General features: G+C 40.3%; 1 protein-coding gene across 2 annotated transcripts; it reads left to right on the top strand.

The window, feature by feature from the left end:
• The first annotated feature begins 444 nt into the window (after positions 1 to 444).
• Positions 445 to 15,229, top strand: dync1li2 (dynein, cytoplasmic 1, light intermediate chain 2). 2 transcript variants are annotated; one of them, XM_069173435.1, is made up of 13 exons: positions 445 to 573; positions 1,344 to 1,417; positions 1,845 to 1,961; positions 2,090 to 2,320; positions 6,487 to 6,650; positions 8,072 to 8,165; positions 8,366 to 8,501; positions 8,763 to 8,874; positions 9,013 to 9,072; positions 9,543 to 9,587; positions 9,714 to 9,831; positions 10,783 to 10,911; positions 11,749 to 15,229. In XM_069173435.1, exons 1-13 carry the CDS (start codon positions 491 to 493, stop codon positions 11,859 to 11,861), a joined length of 1,476 nt encoding a protein of 491 aa, XP_069029536.1. In that variant the 5' UTR covers positions 445 to 490; the 3' UTR covers positions 11,862 to 15,229. The 2 variants fall into 2 exon arrangements, with proteins under 2 accessions (XP_069029536.1, XP_069029537.1); XM_069173436.1 differs by having other exon boundaries at positions 11,754 to 11,960.
• The last annotated feature ends 820 nt before the right edge of the window (positions 15,230 to 16,049 follow it).

Raw genomic sequence — 16,049 nt, 5'->3', positions numbered from 1 at the left:
AATACGTTTGTAGAAACAAAAATTACAGTTTCAATTCACACTGAATCATAGAGAGCCGAGCTTGAAAGTATTTTATCCACAAGGTAATGATTATCACGGTGTCCTCTATCAGCTGTTAAAAGAAGGGAAAAAAAAAAAAAAAAAAAAAAAAAAAAGCTATGACATCATGCATTGGGATGTGGCCAGAGGTACCGCTCGATGGTTTGACCCCCCCCCCACCACCCCTCAATGTTTGAACTATAAAAACAGCCAAATAATCTTTTACATACATGTAATTACTACGATACAACATAAAAGTATGTCTTCGTAAGAATATTTATTAAAACAATGAAAACTAATAGTCGAATGTCCAAAAAGTGTATTCTGAGTCCCGGCGCGGCGCACCGGTCAGCGAATCTAACGCACCCTTTCCGCCGCTTTGTATGAGGGCGGTGCTTAGCGGCGGGCGAGCAGCGGCGGGGCCTCGTCTTTGTGGTTGTCGAGAGAGAAGATGGCTCCCGTTCTGGAGAAACAGCTCCCGGGCGCAGCTGGGGCAGAAAATAACAACGAAGAGGAAGAAGGACAAAACCTTTGGCAAGTTCTGCAACTCTTTTTTTTTTAATTTATTTTTTTTAACACGACTTCACGCCTTGTCGAAGAGCCCCTCTCCGGGGGGGGAGAAGCGCAGCCGCCGCGGTTCTGCTTTGTCACCGCCGGCTGCTGCCTCTCCGACACCGGCCACCCGGCTAGCAGTCACGTTAGCAGGTCAGCTAGCCGCTGATTAGCCGAAGCTGCGTTGTAGTTTAACCTGGTGAACTTGTTCGTCGGGCGAGTTTTTTTTTTTTATATATATATAAACACAGTAAATGTTGTCGAGCGAGTCCCGAGCTCCAGAGAGCCTTTCGGAGTCCAGCGGGGGCTTTTGACAGTTCGTGACTAAAACGAGAGCTGCAGGCTCCTTTTATGAAGGGTACAGCCAGCTAACAAGCTAGCCGACAGCGTAACCGATTAATCGAAACGTGTTGAAATAATAATATCGGTTTTATGAAGCGTGGGTCATTATCCACCGTCCTCTGTTATTGCTTTAACTTGTCATGTTTTCATGGATTCAGATGAGCTACTTAATTCTAACGCGCCGGTCAAGTGGAGAGGATTTACCATTTCCTGTTTGTTTTTTGTTGTTGTTGTTGTTGTTGTTGTTGTCGTGGACTCGTCACCGGGCCAACAACAAAGTAACGGTTAACGTCAGCTGACCGGCCGCTGTTTGATATCCACTTCTGTTTCCGGATGCGGAGCTGTCAGTGTGATCTAACTCACACGTGACATCGGCCTGTTTTTCTTATAAAGTCTCGTTCCTCTTTTAGGACCTCAATACTGAGTGAAGTTTCCACCACATCGAGTTCAAAGTTGCCATCAGGAAAAAACATCCTGGTATTCGGTGAGTATTGGTTATAACACCACAGGTGTGAAAGTCGGGTGTTTCTGCTGTGTGTTTGCGGGGCTCTACCCAAAGAGGAGTGGACGGACACAAGGGAATCACTGCATATTTAAATGTCTCTAATTATTCAACAATCCGCAATCCACGTTTTTTTTTTTTGATCCGAAGACATAATGAACACAACATTAATGAGAAGTGGTTTTGGGCGGGGTGGTGTTTATTTGGGATGGGCCCAAAACTGTGAGAAACACCGATTTTGACGGAGATGATTTGTGTGACAGTGTGCCCTTTTTATGCATTTGAATGAATGTGTCCGGATATGCTTTCCTAGTACAAAGGAGTATTAAAGCGAATTATTCATTGTCACATTGGTACATCATACAATTACTGTTGTTTAAGATGTCATTATAAATAAAATATCTTGCAGGTGAGGATGGATCAGGAAAATCAACACTCATGGCCAAACTTCAAGAAGCTGAACACAACAAGAAAGGCAGGGGGCTGGAGTATCTGTACTTAAATGTCCACGATGAGGAGCGGGATGGTGAGTTCACCTCCAGCAGCTTTTCTGTAGATGTAGCCTCGGCAATATAACAGTGCTTTCAAACGGTAACGGTGTTGCTTCTATTTACCTGCTTCTTTCTTCTTCTTCTTCTTCTTTTTTTTTTGCAGACTTTACTCGCTGTAACGTCTGGATCCTGGATGGGGATCTATACCACAAAGGCCTTCTTAAGTTTGCGGTTACCACTAAGTCACTACCCGACTGTCTAGCCGTGTTTGTTGCGGACATGTCGCGGCCCTGGACCATTATGGAGTCGCTGCAGAAGTGGGCCAGCGTGCTACGTGACCATGTTGACAAGCTCAAGATTCCTCCAGAGGACATGAGAGAATTGGAGCAGAAGAGTAAGTAGTGGTTGACTTTCTGCACCCACACTTGACTAACTTTGTGGATGTTATCAAAATGAAACATCAGTTTTAACACAGCTTTGATTATGTGAGCACTGATAGTGAACACCAGGCTTTTATTTTGAAAACGTAGCTCCTGTTTGCGGAAGTTTATTCTTGCTGGATATTTAACCATGATGAGTCACATTTTCAGAGGTCAAGGGTACTTCTAAGATATCCGGTTTTTATTGTACGGTTCAGTAGTAGTCGAATTTCCCAGATTAGGTTATGTACATTTTTTATCATACAGCTTGCTTCTTCCCTGGTTGACCATTCTTAATTGAAATTGAACATAAAATACTAAAACAGAATATTGAATTGAATTTGATGTATGGATTGATAACTGTGAGTTAAAATGCTGTAAGAGGTAGCATAAATCTGAATGTGTCTTGGTTTTGTTAAAGCGGGCCACAGATTGATGTAAAGTGTCTTTATGTCTTCAAAATGGAAACATCACATGCATACATTTTGCTGAATTGTCTATTAGAGGAAAGAGCTAAAAAGAAGCAGTACACAGCAAAGGTGCCTGAAACATCCCAGAGTGGGCACAATGGGAGTCTTGCATAATCAGCTCCAGACTCCTTGCTGACTGGCTGCTGGGAACAAGGAGAGCTTGGTTGCTGATTTGCATGGCAGACGAACACTGTGTAACATTACACATGGTCATGGATCCTCAGAGAGGCCCATGATCCTCAGCTGTGTGCTCTGGCTGGAGGCAAGTTCTGCAGATCAATGAGGGTGATGCACTCGGATGTTGTTCCCTTGTTAATTTTAGAACTGGTCATCGCTCGCTTATGAACAGTACTTTTGTGTTTGGAAAGATTGTTGCTCTTTAGAGGAGTCAGTTCAGCCTGCAGGGCTGTGCAGAAGCTTCTTGTCTGCCTCAACACTTATTACTCTTAAAAGTCTGAGAGAACTTTGCACAGAGAAGTCTAATTGTTTAATGACTGCAGGTGAATTTGACAGCACAGGTTCAGCGGTGTTTTCAACATATAACACGCCCGTACGGAGACGAGTGCGAACAAGTAGCCTGCTGCAAAATCTGTGAAGGAAAAATGAAGCTGTTCACCAAGTGGTGACAAAAGCACTCCTAACTACAAACACTTTTGGGTATAAGGAGTTAGGATTGGTTCTCATTTTGAACTTGCTGTGCTAATCTCCTTCACTTCAAGTAACTGTGTTTGTTAACATTGACAGATACAATGCAGCGTAGTTTTCAGTAGATCTTAGCTTGAGCCTTTGTTTGCTTAGAAATGTTGTTGTTTGATTGTCAGTACTCTAAAAAAAATTTTTTTTTTTTTTTTATCTTTACAATTTGGTCTGTTTTTGAAGCTTAACTTTAGGTTTGTCAGATTTCCTGAGAGTTCCTTCTACTTCCTCTCTTTGGCCAAATGTTTAGACTCCGCCCATTGACATGGTCGGACATTCAGTTGAGCCGAGTCCCGTCATCCTGTTAAACCGTCTTTAAGCATGTCGGTTCTAATTAAAGTAGCAGATTGGTGAGACCCAGTCAGATCATGTATTTGTGGACATGAGTGTGTAGTGACTGAGACGAGCTGACAGACTGGAAGTGTGTCTGAGTGGCTTTTGTCCAGAGAGTGTTGCAGGCGTCTTGCATCATGGCTCCCTCCCCTCCTACGGCAGCGCCAGGAAAAGGAAAGGACGTAAGCTGAGTTGGTCTGATTTCAGTCAGTGGGCTGGACGTTCTGAGTCCTGCTGTGCTGTAACTGAAGTAGGTTGGTTCCTGGAGTCGTCTCAGGCCAAATTACAGGATCAACCCACTGCTGCTACTGCATGTTGAATGAGAAATATTTGACTCAGTGGCTTGTGTGGAAGTTACGAGACAATCATTTTCTTAGCGGCAGTTTCTGTAGCTAGTCTGTGAAGGCAAACATCTGGACTGCTTTGTTTTGAAGCAGTATTATTAAGTAGTAAACAGTTTAAAATGCAAAACTTGAGTTTGCCTTAAAACAGCAAAAAGACTCAAATTTGCTTATTAAACACAGAGTTGGCCAGAAAAGACTTTTATTGACATCAGGTCCAGTCCTTTGTTTCTATAAAGTATATATATTCTTCGAGGTACGTTTGCTAAAGAAAGAATATTTATTTTATTGAAGGCTGAGAAGTCAGCGCCGATGTATTTTGACCTCACCTTTGTTTGTGGAGCAGATAAGTAGGTCCTAGTGGGGCAAAGTCTGTCTGTGAATTTTTTTTGTTTCATTTTAAAGTGACACTCGGCGCTCAATCTCTTTTTAACATCCTTTACTCACCCCGTGCTGGTTTTAAATCATGGTGAATACACGTGTCAAAGCTACTAAACCAACCACACAATCCACTGCTTCCTCAGACACTGCTGTGGGGGAGACAAGGCCCCAGGGTTACTACTGAAAATAATGTTGGATGTGTTTGCTAGTAGATACTATAATCTTTCTTAATCAGGTTTTTTTCTGACCAGTCAAAATACGGCTTTATCTAAAACACCGTCAGTAAAGTGAACATTGTTATGTTTTGATTAACGCCTTATTTATCAGGTCTCCTGTTTGTTTCCGTTCAGTATTTCCTAGTTTTGTGCCACATCTACAGTCATCGTTCCCCGTGTGGCTCCATGTCTATGAAGCAGAAAGGATGAGATGAAGGTCTCGCTGCTTTTAGCGGCCATTCCCTTTTTTTCTGTTCCGTGTCAGTCTTTGTACTTTATATATCTGCATTTAAGCTTTGGTTGGGTAAAAAAACAAAACAAAAAAATATCCAGAGTTTTTCATAAATCCTCCTTTTGGATGGTGTTAAATCTGCATGTAATTACTGTCCATGTGCCTTAATGTACATACTTGAGCCTATTTGTGCATATTTGCTGGATTTGTGTAATCCTGTATCTCACGAGGGGTTCTCTTTAGATTGCTTAGAGCACCACTTCTTGTCCCATGTACAAAATCCCATGTCTGGAAGGAAAAGGGTTGACTCAAAACAGCAACTCAATTTGGCTTTGTGGGTGTCCCTGACTGCATTCTCAAAGCTCCTAAGGAAGTAGGCCAAAGCTTCCTGCACATAACCCCACCACCCCCACCGCCTCACATTGCAGCTTTGTGAATGTCTGGACAGCTGTGGCAGAACAACAGAAGCATGAAGGATGCCATTTATTTATCTTTTTCTACTTTATACCCAAACCCTGTAAAATAACTGTGGAAATGTAACATTATCTTTCAGTGATATTACGCTATACACATACAGCAATTACTTGTTGTACACACATTTAAATTTGGAAAGTCGCTGGGCAGAAGCTGTCATTTTGTAATTTGCCAGTCAAGTGACATTTATGTGGTGTTGACGCTATGATCTAATCTGGGGGACAGACTGTATTTTAAGGCTGTGCACAGCAATCAAAGCTGCTCTATGAAACCAGGTTCATAGTTCTGCATCATGGTGTTGCAGAAGCCCCAAGTGTGTCAGTAGGTTCACCAAAGGTACCAGCAAAGATCACGTGGCCCTTAAAATATGACATGTGGGAGCTACAGAGACGCTAAAGACAGACCATCAGAACTTTAAGGTCAGCTCTGGGTTTTTGTGTTATCCATATTTTTAATTGCACATCATTTACTTTGTATACATTTTGCTTTTCTGTTGTATTCTGAAAGAGAGTTATTCTGTTTTTATCTTATTATTGTAATGAAATTGAATGCATTTAAAAGTACAGACAAGCTGATACCAATTGTTGAAAGAAGGGCATTTTTATTTTGTTGCAAGGAGGAGAGAGTCAGGTTGACCCTGCTCCTCATGACCACTGTTGGTTCAGATCTTTATTTCTGCTTACTGGAACTGGATGAGATCTTTATATATATATATATATATATATATATATATATATATATATATATTTACATTTGACATAAAAAACTTTTGTATTAAAAAATACACTTAAAAAAAACAACCAACTCATTTATTGTATAAAAACTGTGGCATTAAAAGCGGGTGAAAAAGCTTATGGCCATGATGACTAAGCCTATAAGACAAAGCATGATCATTAATCAGAGAGGAGAAAGGGCGAGGCAGATAAAGATATTGGAAACTGAACTAATCTTCATTTTTCCTTGTTCACTAATCTTTAAGTTGTTTTGTGTTTCCCCTAGTGGTGAAAGCCTTCCAAGAGTACACGGAACCAGAGGATGCCTCCCCATCCTCCCCACAGCGACGGGCCCCACCAGCAGGGGAAGACGAGGCCATTGTGTTACCACTTGGGGACAACACACTCACACACAACCTGGGCATTCCAGTGCTAATAGTTTGCACAAAGGTACAGTAAACCCTTCTTTAAGTCCAAAAGGTATTATGTGTGAAGCCCTAAACTCTTGTCTAAACACAACTGGTGTTTTTGCATTGCTATAAAAGGTTTACTAATCTATCAAAGTTTTTCAGAGATGTCTTTGGTAGGACATTTGTAAGGGTGGAATACTTAATCATTATTGCAGGACAATAATATTGTTCCTTTGGCTACATAAGACAACAACCTCTGCTAACACAAAAAGTTGGTTGCTGTTTGTATGCGTGTCCATGCAGCCGCTACAGTTTTTTTTTTTAAAGAATTATACCTGCAATCTGTTTTCATGACAACAAGCCGTTGCTTTCTGCTCAGAGGGTTTTTGTCCGTTTGCTTCAAAGAGCTCCTCAAAGTGCTGTTACTTCAACAACAACCTCAGAAAAGTCCAGAGATATTTTCAGACCATGGGTTTGGAACCACCTACAGTCGTGATCCATAGATTTTCTAAACTATCTTTTACAACCCCCTTCTGGCCAGTAGATGCGTACGTCTCCAACTAGCCGTTGGTTGCCTGAGACAAACAAAGTCTTCTTTAACAACCAGACAGCTGCCCTCACTCCTGGTTTCATTTGATGGGTTCTTGAAATGCCAACAGGGTGAGCAGGTTGACCCTATATAGAGTCCATCCTTCCCCCACTGATACATTAACGTTAACTTATATATATGCTTTTACTTTTATGTTGCGCTTTGTGAGGCAGTATCCTCTAATAAAAAGCTGCCATTATACTTGCTAGTTAACCCCCCCCCCCCCCCCCGGGCTAAGACTGTGCTAAAAGGTACTGCACTGCCGTCAGCAGAGCTTCACATGGTAGTTGTGACTAGAAAATGGTGAATGTCCCCTTTTTTTTCTCTGTATAGAAAAAAACCTGAATCAGCTTGGTAGAAAAAGTCTTTGTTTAAGACCCTTATTTGTAGTTTACCACTTCATCTTAGCAATAGATACTTAAAAAAAACATGAAATGTTCTGACTTCTTATCATGTTTCTGATGCTCCACAACCACTTCAAACCCCGAGGGAACGTTTCAGTAGGCAGCACACATGAAAATGTTGTCTGAGAGCTTTCCAATTGCAAATTTGCACGCCCTCGCCCCGCCCCGCCCTACCTCACTCACCTGCTGTCACTGTCAGCACCAGATAACTTTCGGTGGTTGCCCAAACGCTCGTCACCAGGCAGACTGATATCACAAACAACAAGAAAACAGTTGGTCTGTTCATCTTCTGCTTATCAGAGTTCTGTCTTACTGACTGAAAAGCAGCATGTAGAATATAGACAGCCCTGAAAGCTGAATGTATCGATGTGTGTGTCGCCTGTGTCTCTCCTCGATAGTGGGAACATTTTATTGTCTCTGTCACTAAAATATTTATCTCTCTGCCTCTTTTACTCTTTCGTTCTTCAGTGTGATGCAGTCGGCGTACTAGAGAAGGAGCATGACTACAGAGAGGAGCACTTCGATTTCATCCAGTCCCACATCAGGCGGTTCTGCTTACAATGTATCCTTTCATGCATAATGGTCTGTAACTGTATCACAGTGCTCGTTATATTTATAACATGGACTGTTCAAACAGAAACGGGTCATATTTCAGTTCCTTTTTTAATTTTTTTTATTTTATAGCCCTTGATATTTATTTTCAATCTACCATCTATGAAGTTGCCCAAACAACTGCTCAGTTGCCTTAACTGAATTAAATAGATGGAGCTGGCCTGATCTATACGTCAGTCAAAGAGGAGAAGAACCTGGGCCTGCTTTACAAATATATAGTACATAAGTTGTATGACTTTCAGTTCATCACACCTGCCTTAGTGGTGGAGAAGGATGCAGTGTTCATGTAAGTGAAGCCGGAGATTTGTACATTTTTTTTTTTTTTTAGTTCATCATGGTTTCACTGCTGTCCCAAAAAGGACTGTCATAATTATAACATTTATGTTACTGTTTCTAACCACACAATGTGTGCGTTGCCCTCTTTGTGTCAGATGTTGTGGCACACCAAAAACTTTTTCTCATTTTGATTCCAAGGAAGTATTCACTAATGTACAACAGATTTTCATTCCACCCACTGCATGTGAACGGCCTCTTCCTTCCTTCTTAGTCCGTCTGGATGGGATAATGAGAAGAAAATTGGGATTTTGCATGAAAACCTCACAACAGTCAAACCTGAAGATCCATTTGAAGATTTTATCACAAATCCTCCAGTACGAAAGGTATGGCAATGTAAATAAACTTGAAGGTTAACATCAAAACATTACAGCAGTAAGTATTTCAGAGCATATTTCCATTGAACTCTTAAGTCTCCTCTTATTTTGAATGGCTTTCTTTTTCTGCTTTGTTCTTCCTCACAGTTGGTTCATGACAAAGAGATAAATGCAGAGGACGAGCAGGTGTTCCTGATGAAGCAACAGGTATGTGTCCGTCTTTGTTGTGGATTTTAGGATTTCTGTAAGCAGCCGCTGAGATTGTGACAAAGATACATTACAAAAACTACAAACAGATTTGGCTAAAATGTGGTGAACTGCTTGATCAAAGGACCAGGTTTTTTTGTGGTGATCATGAATGGCCATTTTTGCAAACAAATTTGTATACTGCACTCGTGTGTCATGACGAGTAACATTACTTCCTATTTTTTTAGCTAAATAAACTAGGAAGGCCAGTTTAAAAAAAACAAAAAAACCTAAGCTTCCACTTTGCACTTTAGAGGATTGTCCATATTGTTTGTTTAAGTTTCTTTGCATCAAGTTCAAATGAGTTTTTTTTTTTTTTTCCCAGGAAGTGAATCGGTTACTGTGAATATATAAAAACTTATTGTTGGAATTATAAGTCACATCTAAAGCAAGCCATTCACTGTGAACTTTTTTTTAAATTTTCTTTACAGTCTTTGTTATCAAAGCAGCCAGCCACACCAACAAGAGGAGCAACAGTAAGTGTCCTCAGATCCCTCGAATGTGGAATCTTAAGTAATAGATGGATTTATTTTTTCAATTTGGCACATTATATTTGTTGTTCTAGACAGACAAACGTAACTGTTCTGGTTTCTGTGTCTCAGGAGTCTCCAGGACGGACAGCTTCAGGGTCTCCCAGGCCTGCGGGTCGCGCCGGCCAACCAACTGTAACCAGCGGCTCACCGATGGCTGCCGTCAAAAAGCCTGACCCCAACATGAAAGGTAAGGGAATTTATTTTTAAGTGCCTAGTTCGGAGAGTTTGTTCAAGGGACTTGCACAGTCCTTTTCTGTGAATTCAGGATTCTCTTTCACCATCTATATTCATCATTGAAACCAGTGTTTGGACCCCCCAAAACTGCTTTGATTGCAGCCCTTTCCATTTATCTTTGATCTTTCAGCTGAACAAAGTTTTCCTTTAGTGATGCACCACTGCCCCCAAGAGGTAACACTAGAATAATTCATGCACCAGTGGGTTCCTGTACATCTCCTGTGCTGGCCAGAAGAAGGAAGAAATAGTCAATTATTAAATGCTTGTGTATTCTAACTTAAAAAAAACAACAACTTTTTACTAGATTTAATAGAAGTGTTATCATCCTCATTGGTTGTGGTTTTGGCTCGTGATGCCAGTGGAGTTAAAGTTTCATACTTTAAAGGATTTTTGGGCTTTTTTTTTTTTTACTCTGAATAAAGAAACTTAGAGCTCACAAAGTAAAGTTGTCTGTGTTTGTAGCAGCTTATCAACACATTGTATCCTGATAAAGGACATATTGGGAAGTGTTTCTCTATTAATATCAAAGATCTACAGAGAGAGGGTGTTATGAATGCTCGACCCCACCACATGATAGGAGTTAGAGATTTTGTCTTCAACTTCAGGAATAATATATGTGTATTTGGAAAGAAGTAATTGAAGCTACCCCAGAGTACTAACTTGGCATGATACCATGAGGTGATGTTAATGATTAAATCAAGATAACATATAAATCATCAGCCTGTGTTCTCAGCGGTCTTAGTTTGGAGAAGGTATCCAGCTGCTCAGTAATTAAGTGTAGTAGGTGAAAGCTTGTATCAAGTAAGAATGTGTAAAAGTTATTCATTAAAAAGGTGTTTTCTCCATCCAGCTTTCTTTGATAAGAAATTCAGATTTGATTAATGCAGAGGTATTTCTCCTGCAGCGGGGGCTGCCAATGAGGGAGTGCTGGCTAACTTCTTCAACAGTCTGTTGAGTAAAAAGACCGGAGCCCCGGGGAGCCCAGGAGCTGGAGCAGTTGGAGCTGGCGTGCAAGGGTCCGCCAAGAAAACAGGTACAACCTTTTATTCCAGTGGTTTCACCTCTGATGTCAGTGAAAATGACAGCCTCACGTTTTTAAAAAACCTTCTTTCTTACAGGTTGTCAGTTTTTACCAAAGCAGTTATAAAGGAAAATGAGTGTTGTAGAGTACAGCATCGTGCACATTTAGATTCATCTCAGAGCACACGGTTAGAAGTTAGAAAACAAGGCCTTTGTTGTTAGAGACCATTTTGCTGTCTGGAGTTTTATCTCTACAGTCTGAGTGAGAAGGTTAAAAGAAAAGTTGTCCTCTTTGACTGAACTTCTGACAGCTGAGGAAACTTGTGACAGGCCTGTATGAACCAAACCACCCTTCATAAGTGCCCCCATGAAACTAAATGTCACTCACACCATGCCATATCCCACAGCTCTGCTGCTTAACTAATTTACCTCTTGTTCTGCTCGAGTAACCTCAGCTGTTGTGCATGTCAACAGTTGTTATTAGTTTTGTTTTTTAACCTAGATACTGTTTGTGAAATCGGTGAATGTACGGAGCGAAATGTTGAAGAAATGATCGCATAACTCATCTGTCTGCCTGTGACCACTGACATGTACCTTTGGTTCTGGCACTGAGCATTGTAAACATCTCGGAGACCCAGCTGAAAGGATAACGCATGAGCACATGGTCCCTTTGACTCATTTTGCATGTGTGTGTTAACCGTGGCAACAAGCCGCCAATCACCAGCATGGAAACGCATCGCCATCCAACCCCCATCCATCTGCTTGCTGCCCATAGAAAACTGTTCATTTATGAACACACACAGAAGCTACAGGAGATTACTTTTGGGCTTTGTCTCCTGTTTTTTCCAAGGGCAGAAGCCGGGTTTGACTGATGTCCAGGCTGAGTTGGACAGGATGACTCGCAAACAAGACTCCATGGTTTCAGCTAACAACATACCACCGCCGACAGAGAACGAAGCGTGAAGGCAACAAAAACAGCTGCATCGTCCACTGCGTTAATACTCTGGAAAAACATATATGTACATGTGAGCATTAAAAAAAAAAAAAAAAAAAAAAAAAAAATTGACCAAATTCCCAACACCTATATCAGTCAGCACACACAGTGGTTTCACCAAATGAGGTTCAGATGCTATCAGATGTTTTGGTGAGATGGGAAGAGAGAGAGAGAGAGAGAGAGAGAGAGAGAGAGAGAGAGAGAGAGAGAAAGAAAGAAAGAAAGAAAGAAAGAAAGAGAGAACGGAGACGGAGCTGTTGATGAGATGAGAGGTGCTGAAGGCTTGGCTTTATTTCTGTCCTCTCTTCCACTGTTAAATGTTATTTTGTGAGGGATGTCAGTTTATGGAAAAGTGTGCACGCTCCCCGGCAGCCAGCCCGATGTGCTGGGCTGCGGGCCCCCCAGTTTCTGGGGCAAAACTCTCCTAGTGGGTTCAAGGAATGGTAAATGTATACTGGTCCTGTGGCCTCTGGTTCAGCTTATCTCATGGGAGGAATTTGGTTGCGATTGGAAAGCTATTTAAACATAAAATCTATTCATTGAGAAAAGTAATTGAAATACTTGCACACAAAAAAAAAAAAAAAAAAAGAAATGTTGGATATGATGCTGATGTATTTATACAAAGTTCCTCCTTTTTTTATTTTATTTTGTGCACCATTTATTGGTTTAAGGAAACATTCATCTGTATCACATGACGTGTTAAAATGCCATTGACATCATGACACTAATATGACATGTCCACTTAGCTGATAGCGTATCATAATTTTCCCTAGTCATCTCGAAGGATTCTGTAAATATACATAATAATAAAAAAAAAAAAATATTCAGGTTAACTTGATTTTTGTATAAAATGCATTTCTGTCCAAATTCTGAAAATAGCTTCTTTGACTAAATGCGACTGGTTGGGATTTGAGAGGCTTCGAGGTTGCAGCAGAATTGCTTCTTTAGCTACTGGTGTGTATATTTGGGGGAGGGGGGAGGGCAGCATCTTTCCTACTGTAACTCCTAAGTGCCTCGCACAGTTAGCTGTTTGTGTCATAGTAGAGGTGCTTGTCTGCGCAAGAGGAAATGCACTGTAGCACCATCGGTTAAAAGGTTGTTTGTCCACTTCTTGTCATCCAAATAATTTATTTCGTTTTACATTTTTGTTAATGTACAACAAGCCTGTGGTCTCTTGTTATTTTTCAGAAATACGATTTCTGTGGCCTAGTTGATAGTGTTTAATAGATTGAATGCCTTCAAACAAACTGTAAAGGCTGCTAATATTAAGAAGAAACCACATGATGGAACTTTTTGAGTTCCCCCTGACTTGCTGTGGTTGAAACCACTCGTTTTGCAGCCAAAATACACAACTATTTACTGTGGTTCGTACAAAATGAGATATTGTATCCTCCAGTGTTTGACATCACTGTCCTTTGGTTTCTCATGTTTTATTCACACTGTACTTCACATGTCAGTTAAAACATTCCCAGTTTCTACATGAAGTAGCTGTAGAAACATCCCTGTAGGAAACCTATTTGTCCAGTCAGGTCTTTTTGTCTGGCCCTTTTTTTTTTAGTGCCCTTTAAAATGACAACCTTTGCCTTCAATGTACAGCTAACAGTTTGTCTCGCTCTAGGCACCCTGCCTTCACAGGAATGCTCTTTACTCATTTGTGTCCTTAAGGGGTTGCTTAATTGTCTCATGTCATTTCTATTATTTTTAATTAAAGCAATTATACTGTACCATATCAAATAATCTGTAATAATATTTATGGTTTCATGACACCGTGATCAGAATTAATTAAGTGCACATTGTCATTCTTAAGTCTGTTTGCAAGATCCTACTTAATCCTATGGATAGTGTACATCGGTAGCTTTTACAGAATTAATGGCAAGTCTGAGGAGAGTAGCTATTTGCTATTCCAATAATGTCAAAAATAAATGGAACCTGGAGTGAATTGGGACATGGAACCAAAGATGCATTAGTCTCTATTTTCTGCGTTTGTAGTCGGTAGACATCCATAAGATTAACCAGTAGCCATTTTTTTTTTGTCCTGTGTTTGCATGGAGCCCTTGCACTCCAAACATCAGACCTGCCTTGTTTTGCATAACACTGTAAAATAATAGAAATGGCTACTCAAGTCTGTCGGGACAGAAACAACCATACTTGTGTTACAGTAGGTTTTGGTAATTTCTCTGAACTGCTCTACAAATATATTGCCATTTGGGTTTAACATTTTTTTTGCTCTGTAAGGGAATGACAACAAGTCTGTTTTATCCATTTGTCAAAATGATGGATTTACTTTGATCAAAATGAAGCTTTTATTCGTTTTGTTTTTTTGGTGACCGGGTGGAATGTGAACCTGAGGGTTGTTTTGCTGAAGGGGATGGAAAACAATTTAAGAGCAGCCCGGAGCAGCACCCTGCCACATGTTGAAATAAGCACTTTTCCTTGGACACTTATATTAGTTCCCTGTTTCTACAGTTAAATATACACAATGCATATTTTCTTTTGCCTTGCCATTTTAGAGCATTTAGTAATGAACCAATAGGTTAACATGCACAGTAAATATGCATTATTTACCTGCATTTGCTCCCGAAGCTATTAAAGGAGCCCCTGGTGGCGATTCATGGAATAACCCCTTCAAATTTAATATCAGTCTTGTAATCGTTTTCATGACACCTTTGCTATGGATGTTTTTGGCACATCTTGAAGGAGATAAACCCAAAAAAATGTCCATTAATTTTCAGGTTTGTCCTTTTTGCTCATGACTTATCCCCTTGTTTGTGTTTATATCCCCCTTGAGCCTGTTTTTTGTTGTTGTTGTCAAATGTTGTTTTTGCCCCTGTTTACAAGGCTTTTCAAAATGTCACTAACCTCATTGATTTCTGTTGAGAATCCGTGGCCACACTTGTTAAATTTGGCATTTAGCTGAGTGGAATGAAGTGCTCTCATGCTGCTGGGTTTCAAAGTTGCACTTGCTCTTTGTAAAGATTGGATGTTACTCCCAGAATTGAATAATGAACCGTTGTTGTAACTTTTGTACTCAAATGTCAGTCGTAAGCGACTGCCTCTTCACCTTTACTGAATTGCCTTCGACCACTATCGACAGTCTACTACGAGACTCTGAGCTTCTGCTTCCAGTCCTTTTGTATTCAGGATATCAAGACATTGTAAGCACATGGCTGGCTGCATTTTTGTGTCCTGGAAATAATTCAGAAGTTTGATTGTATGTCTTTAACACAATTCTGTAGCCTCTAAGCTGCCATGTGGATTCTAGCTTCTTACGCCGACAAAGATAAGATAAATGTTTATCAGACCCCTGGCTTCAATAAAACCAAGAATCCAAAGTTTGGTTGAGTTTCACATGTTTGTGTCTCTTTATACTAGATTTGATTTTTCTTGTGACGTCATAACATTTTACCACTTTAAATTACAAACAGAAACAATAACACATGGCATATTGCTTACCATTATACATCCCCGTTTCTAAAAAAAGTTGGGACGCTGTGTAAAATGTAAATAAAAACAAATACAATGATTTTTAAATCTCATAAACCCATATTTCATTGCAAATAGACCAAAGACAATGTATCAAGTGTTGAAATGGAGAAATTGTATTGTTTTATGAAAAATAAGTGCTCTTTTTGAATTTGATGACAGCAACATGTAAATGTAGAAATAGTGCAACAATCTAAGAATAATGTTCCTCAATGTAAAAATTTTAAGAATTTATTTTAGGGATTTTATCATCTACAATACTTAATATCATTCAAAGAATCTGGAGAAATCGTGTACACAAGGGACAAGGCTGAAAACCATTAGAGGATGGCCGTGATCTTTGAGCCCTCAGACAGCACTGCATTCAAAACGGACACAAATCTGTTGGGGAAATCACTACATGGGCTCAGGAACACTTTTGAAAAAACATTGTCTGTGAACACAGTTCAACGCCACATCCACTAATGCAGGTTAAAACTCCACCATGCAAAGAGGAAACCAGATAGAAACATGATCCAGAAACACCGCTGCCTTCTCTGGACCTGAGATCATTGAAGATGGACTGAGGCGAAGTGGAAAACTGTCCTGAGGTCTGATGAATCAAATTTTTTTTTTTTTTTCTGAATCATGGACGCTGCATCCTCCAGGTTAAAGAGGAGAGGGACCATCCAGCT

This window comes from Embiotoca jacksoni, unplaced genomic scaffold (genome assembly GCF_022577435.1).
Source record: "Embiotoca jacksoni isolate LCO1_2020_lvr unplaced genomic scaffold, fEmbJac1.0.p SCAF_6, whole genome shotgun sequence".
Taxonomy (NCBI): domain Eukaryota; kingdom Metazoa; phylum Chordata; class Actinopteri; family Embiotocidae; genus Embiotoca; species Embiotoca jacksoni.
Note: the sequence above shows the minus strand (reverse complement) of the source record. Positions and strands in the feature narration are given on the sequence as shown.

What these genes read in the sequence shown, in the direction of transcription:
- dync1li2 (XM_069173435.1), top strand. Translation starts at nt 491, where the DNA reads ATGGCTCCCGTTCTGGAGAAACAGCTCCCGGGCGCAGCTGGGGCAGAA. An exon ending in CCACGATGAGGAGCGGGATG is followed by an intron (nt 1,962 to 2,089) that starts GTGAGTTCACCT and finishes TTTTTTTTGCAG; the next exon opens with ACTTTACTCGCTGTAACGTC. An exon ending in CAGGCGGTTCTGCTTACAAT is followed by an intron (nt 8,166 to 8,365) that starts GTATCCTTTCAT and finishes TGAATTAAATAG; the next exon opens with ATGGAGCTGGCCTGATCTAT.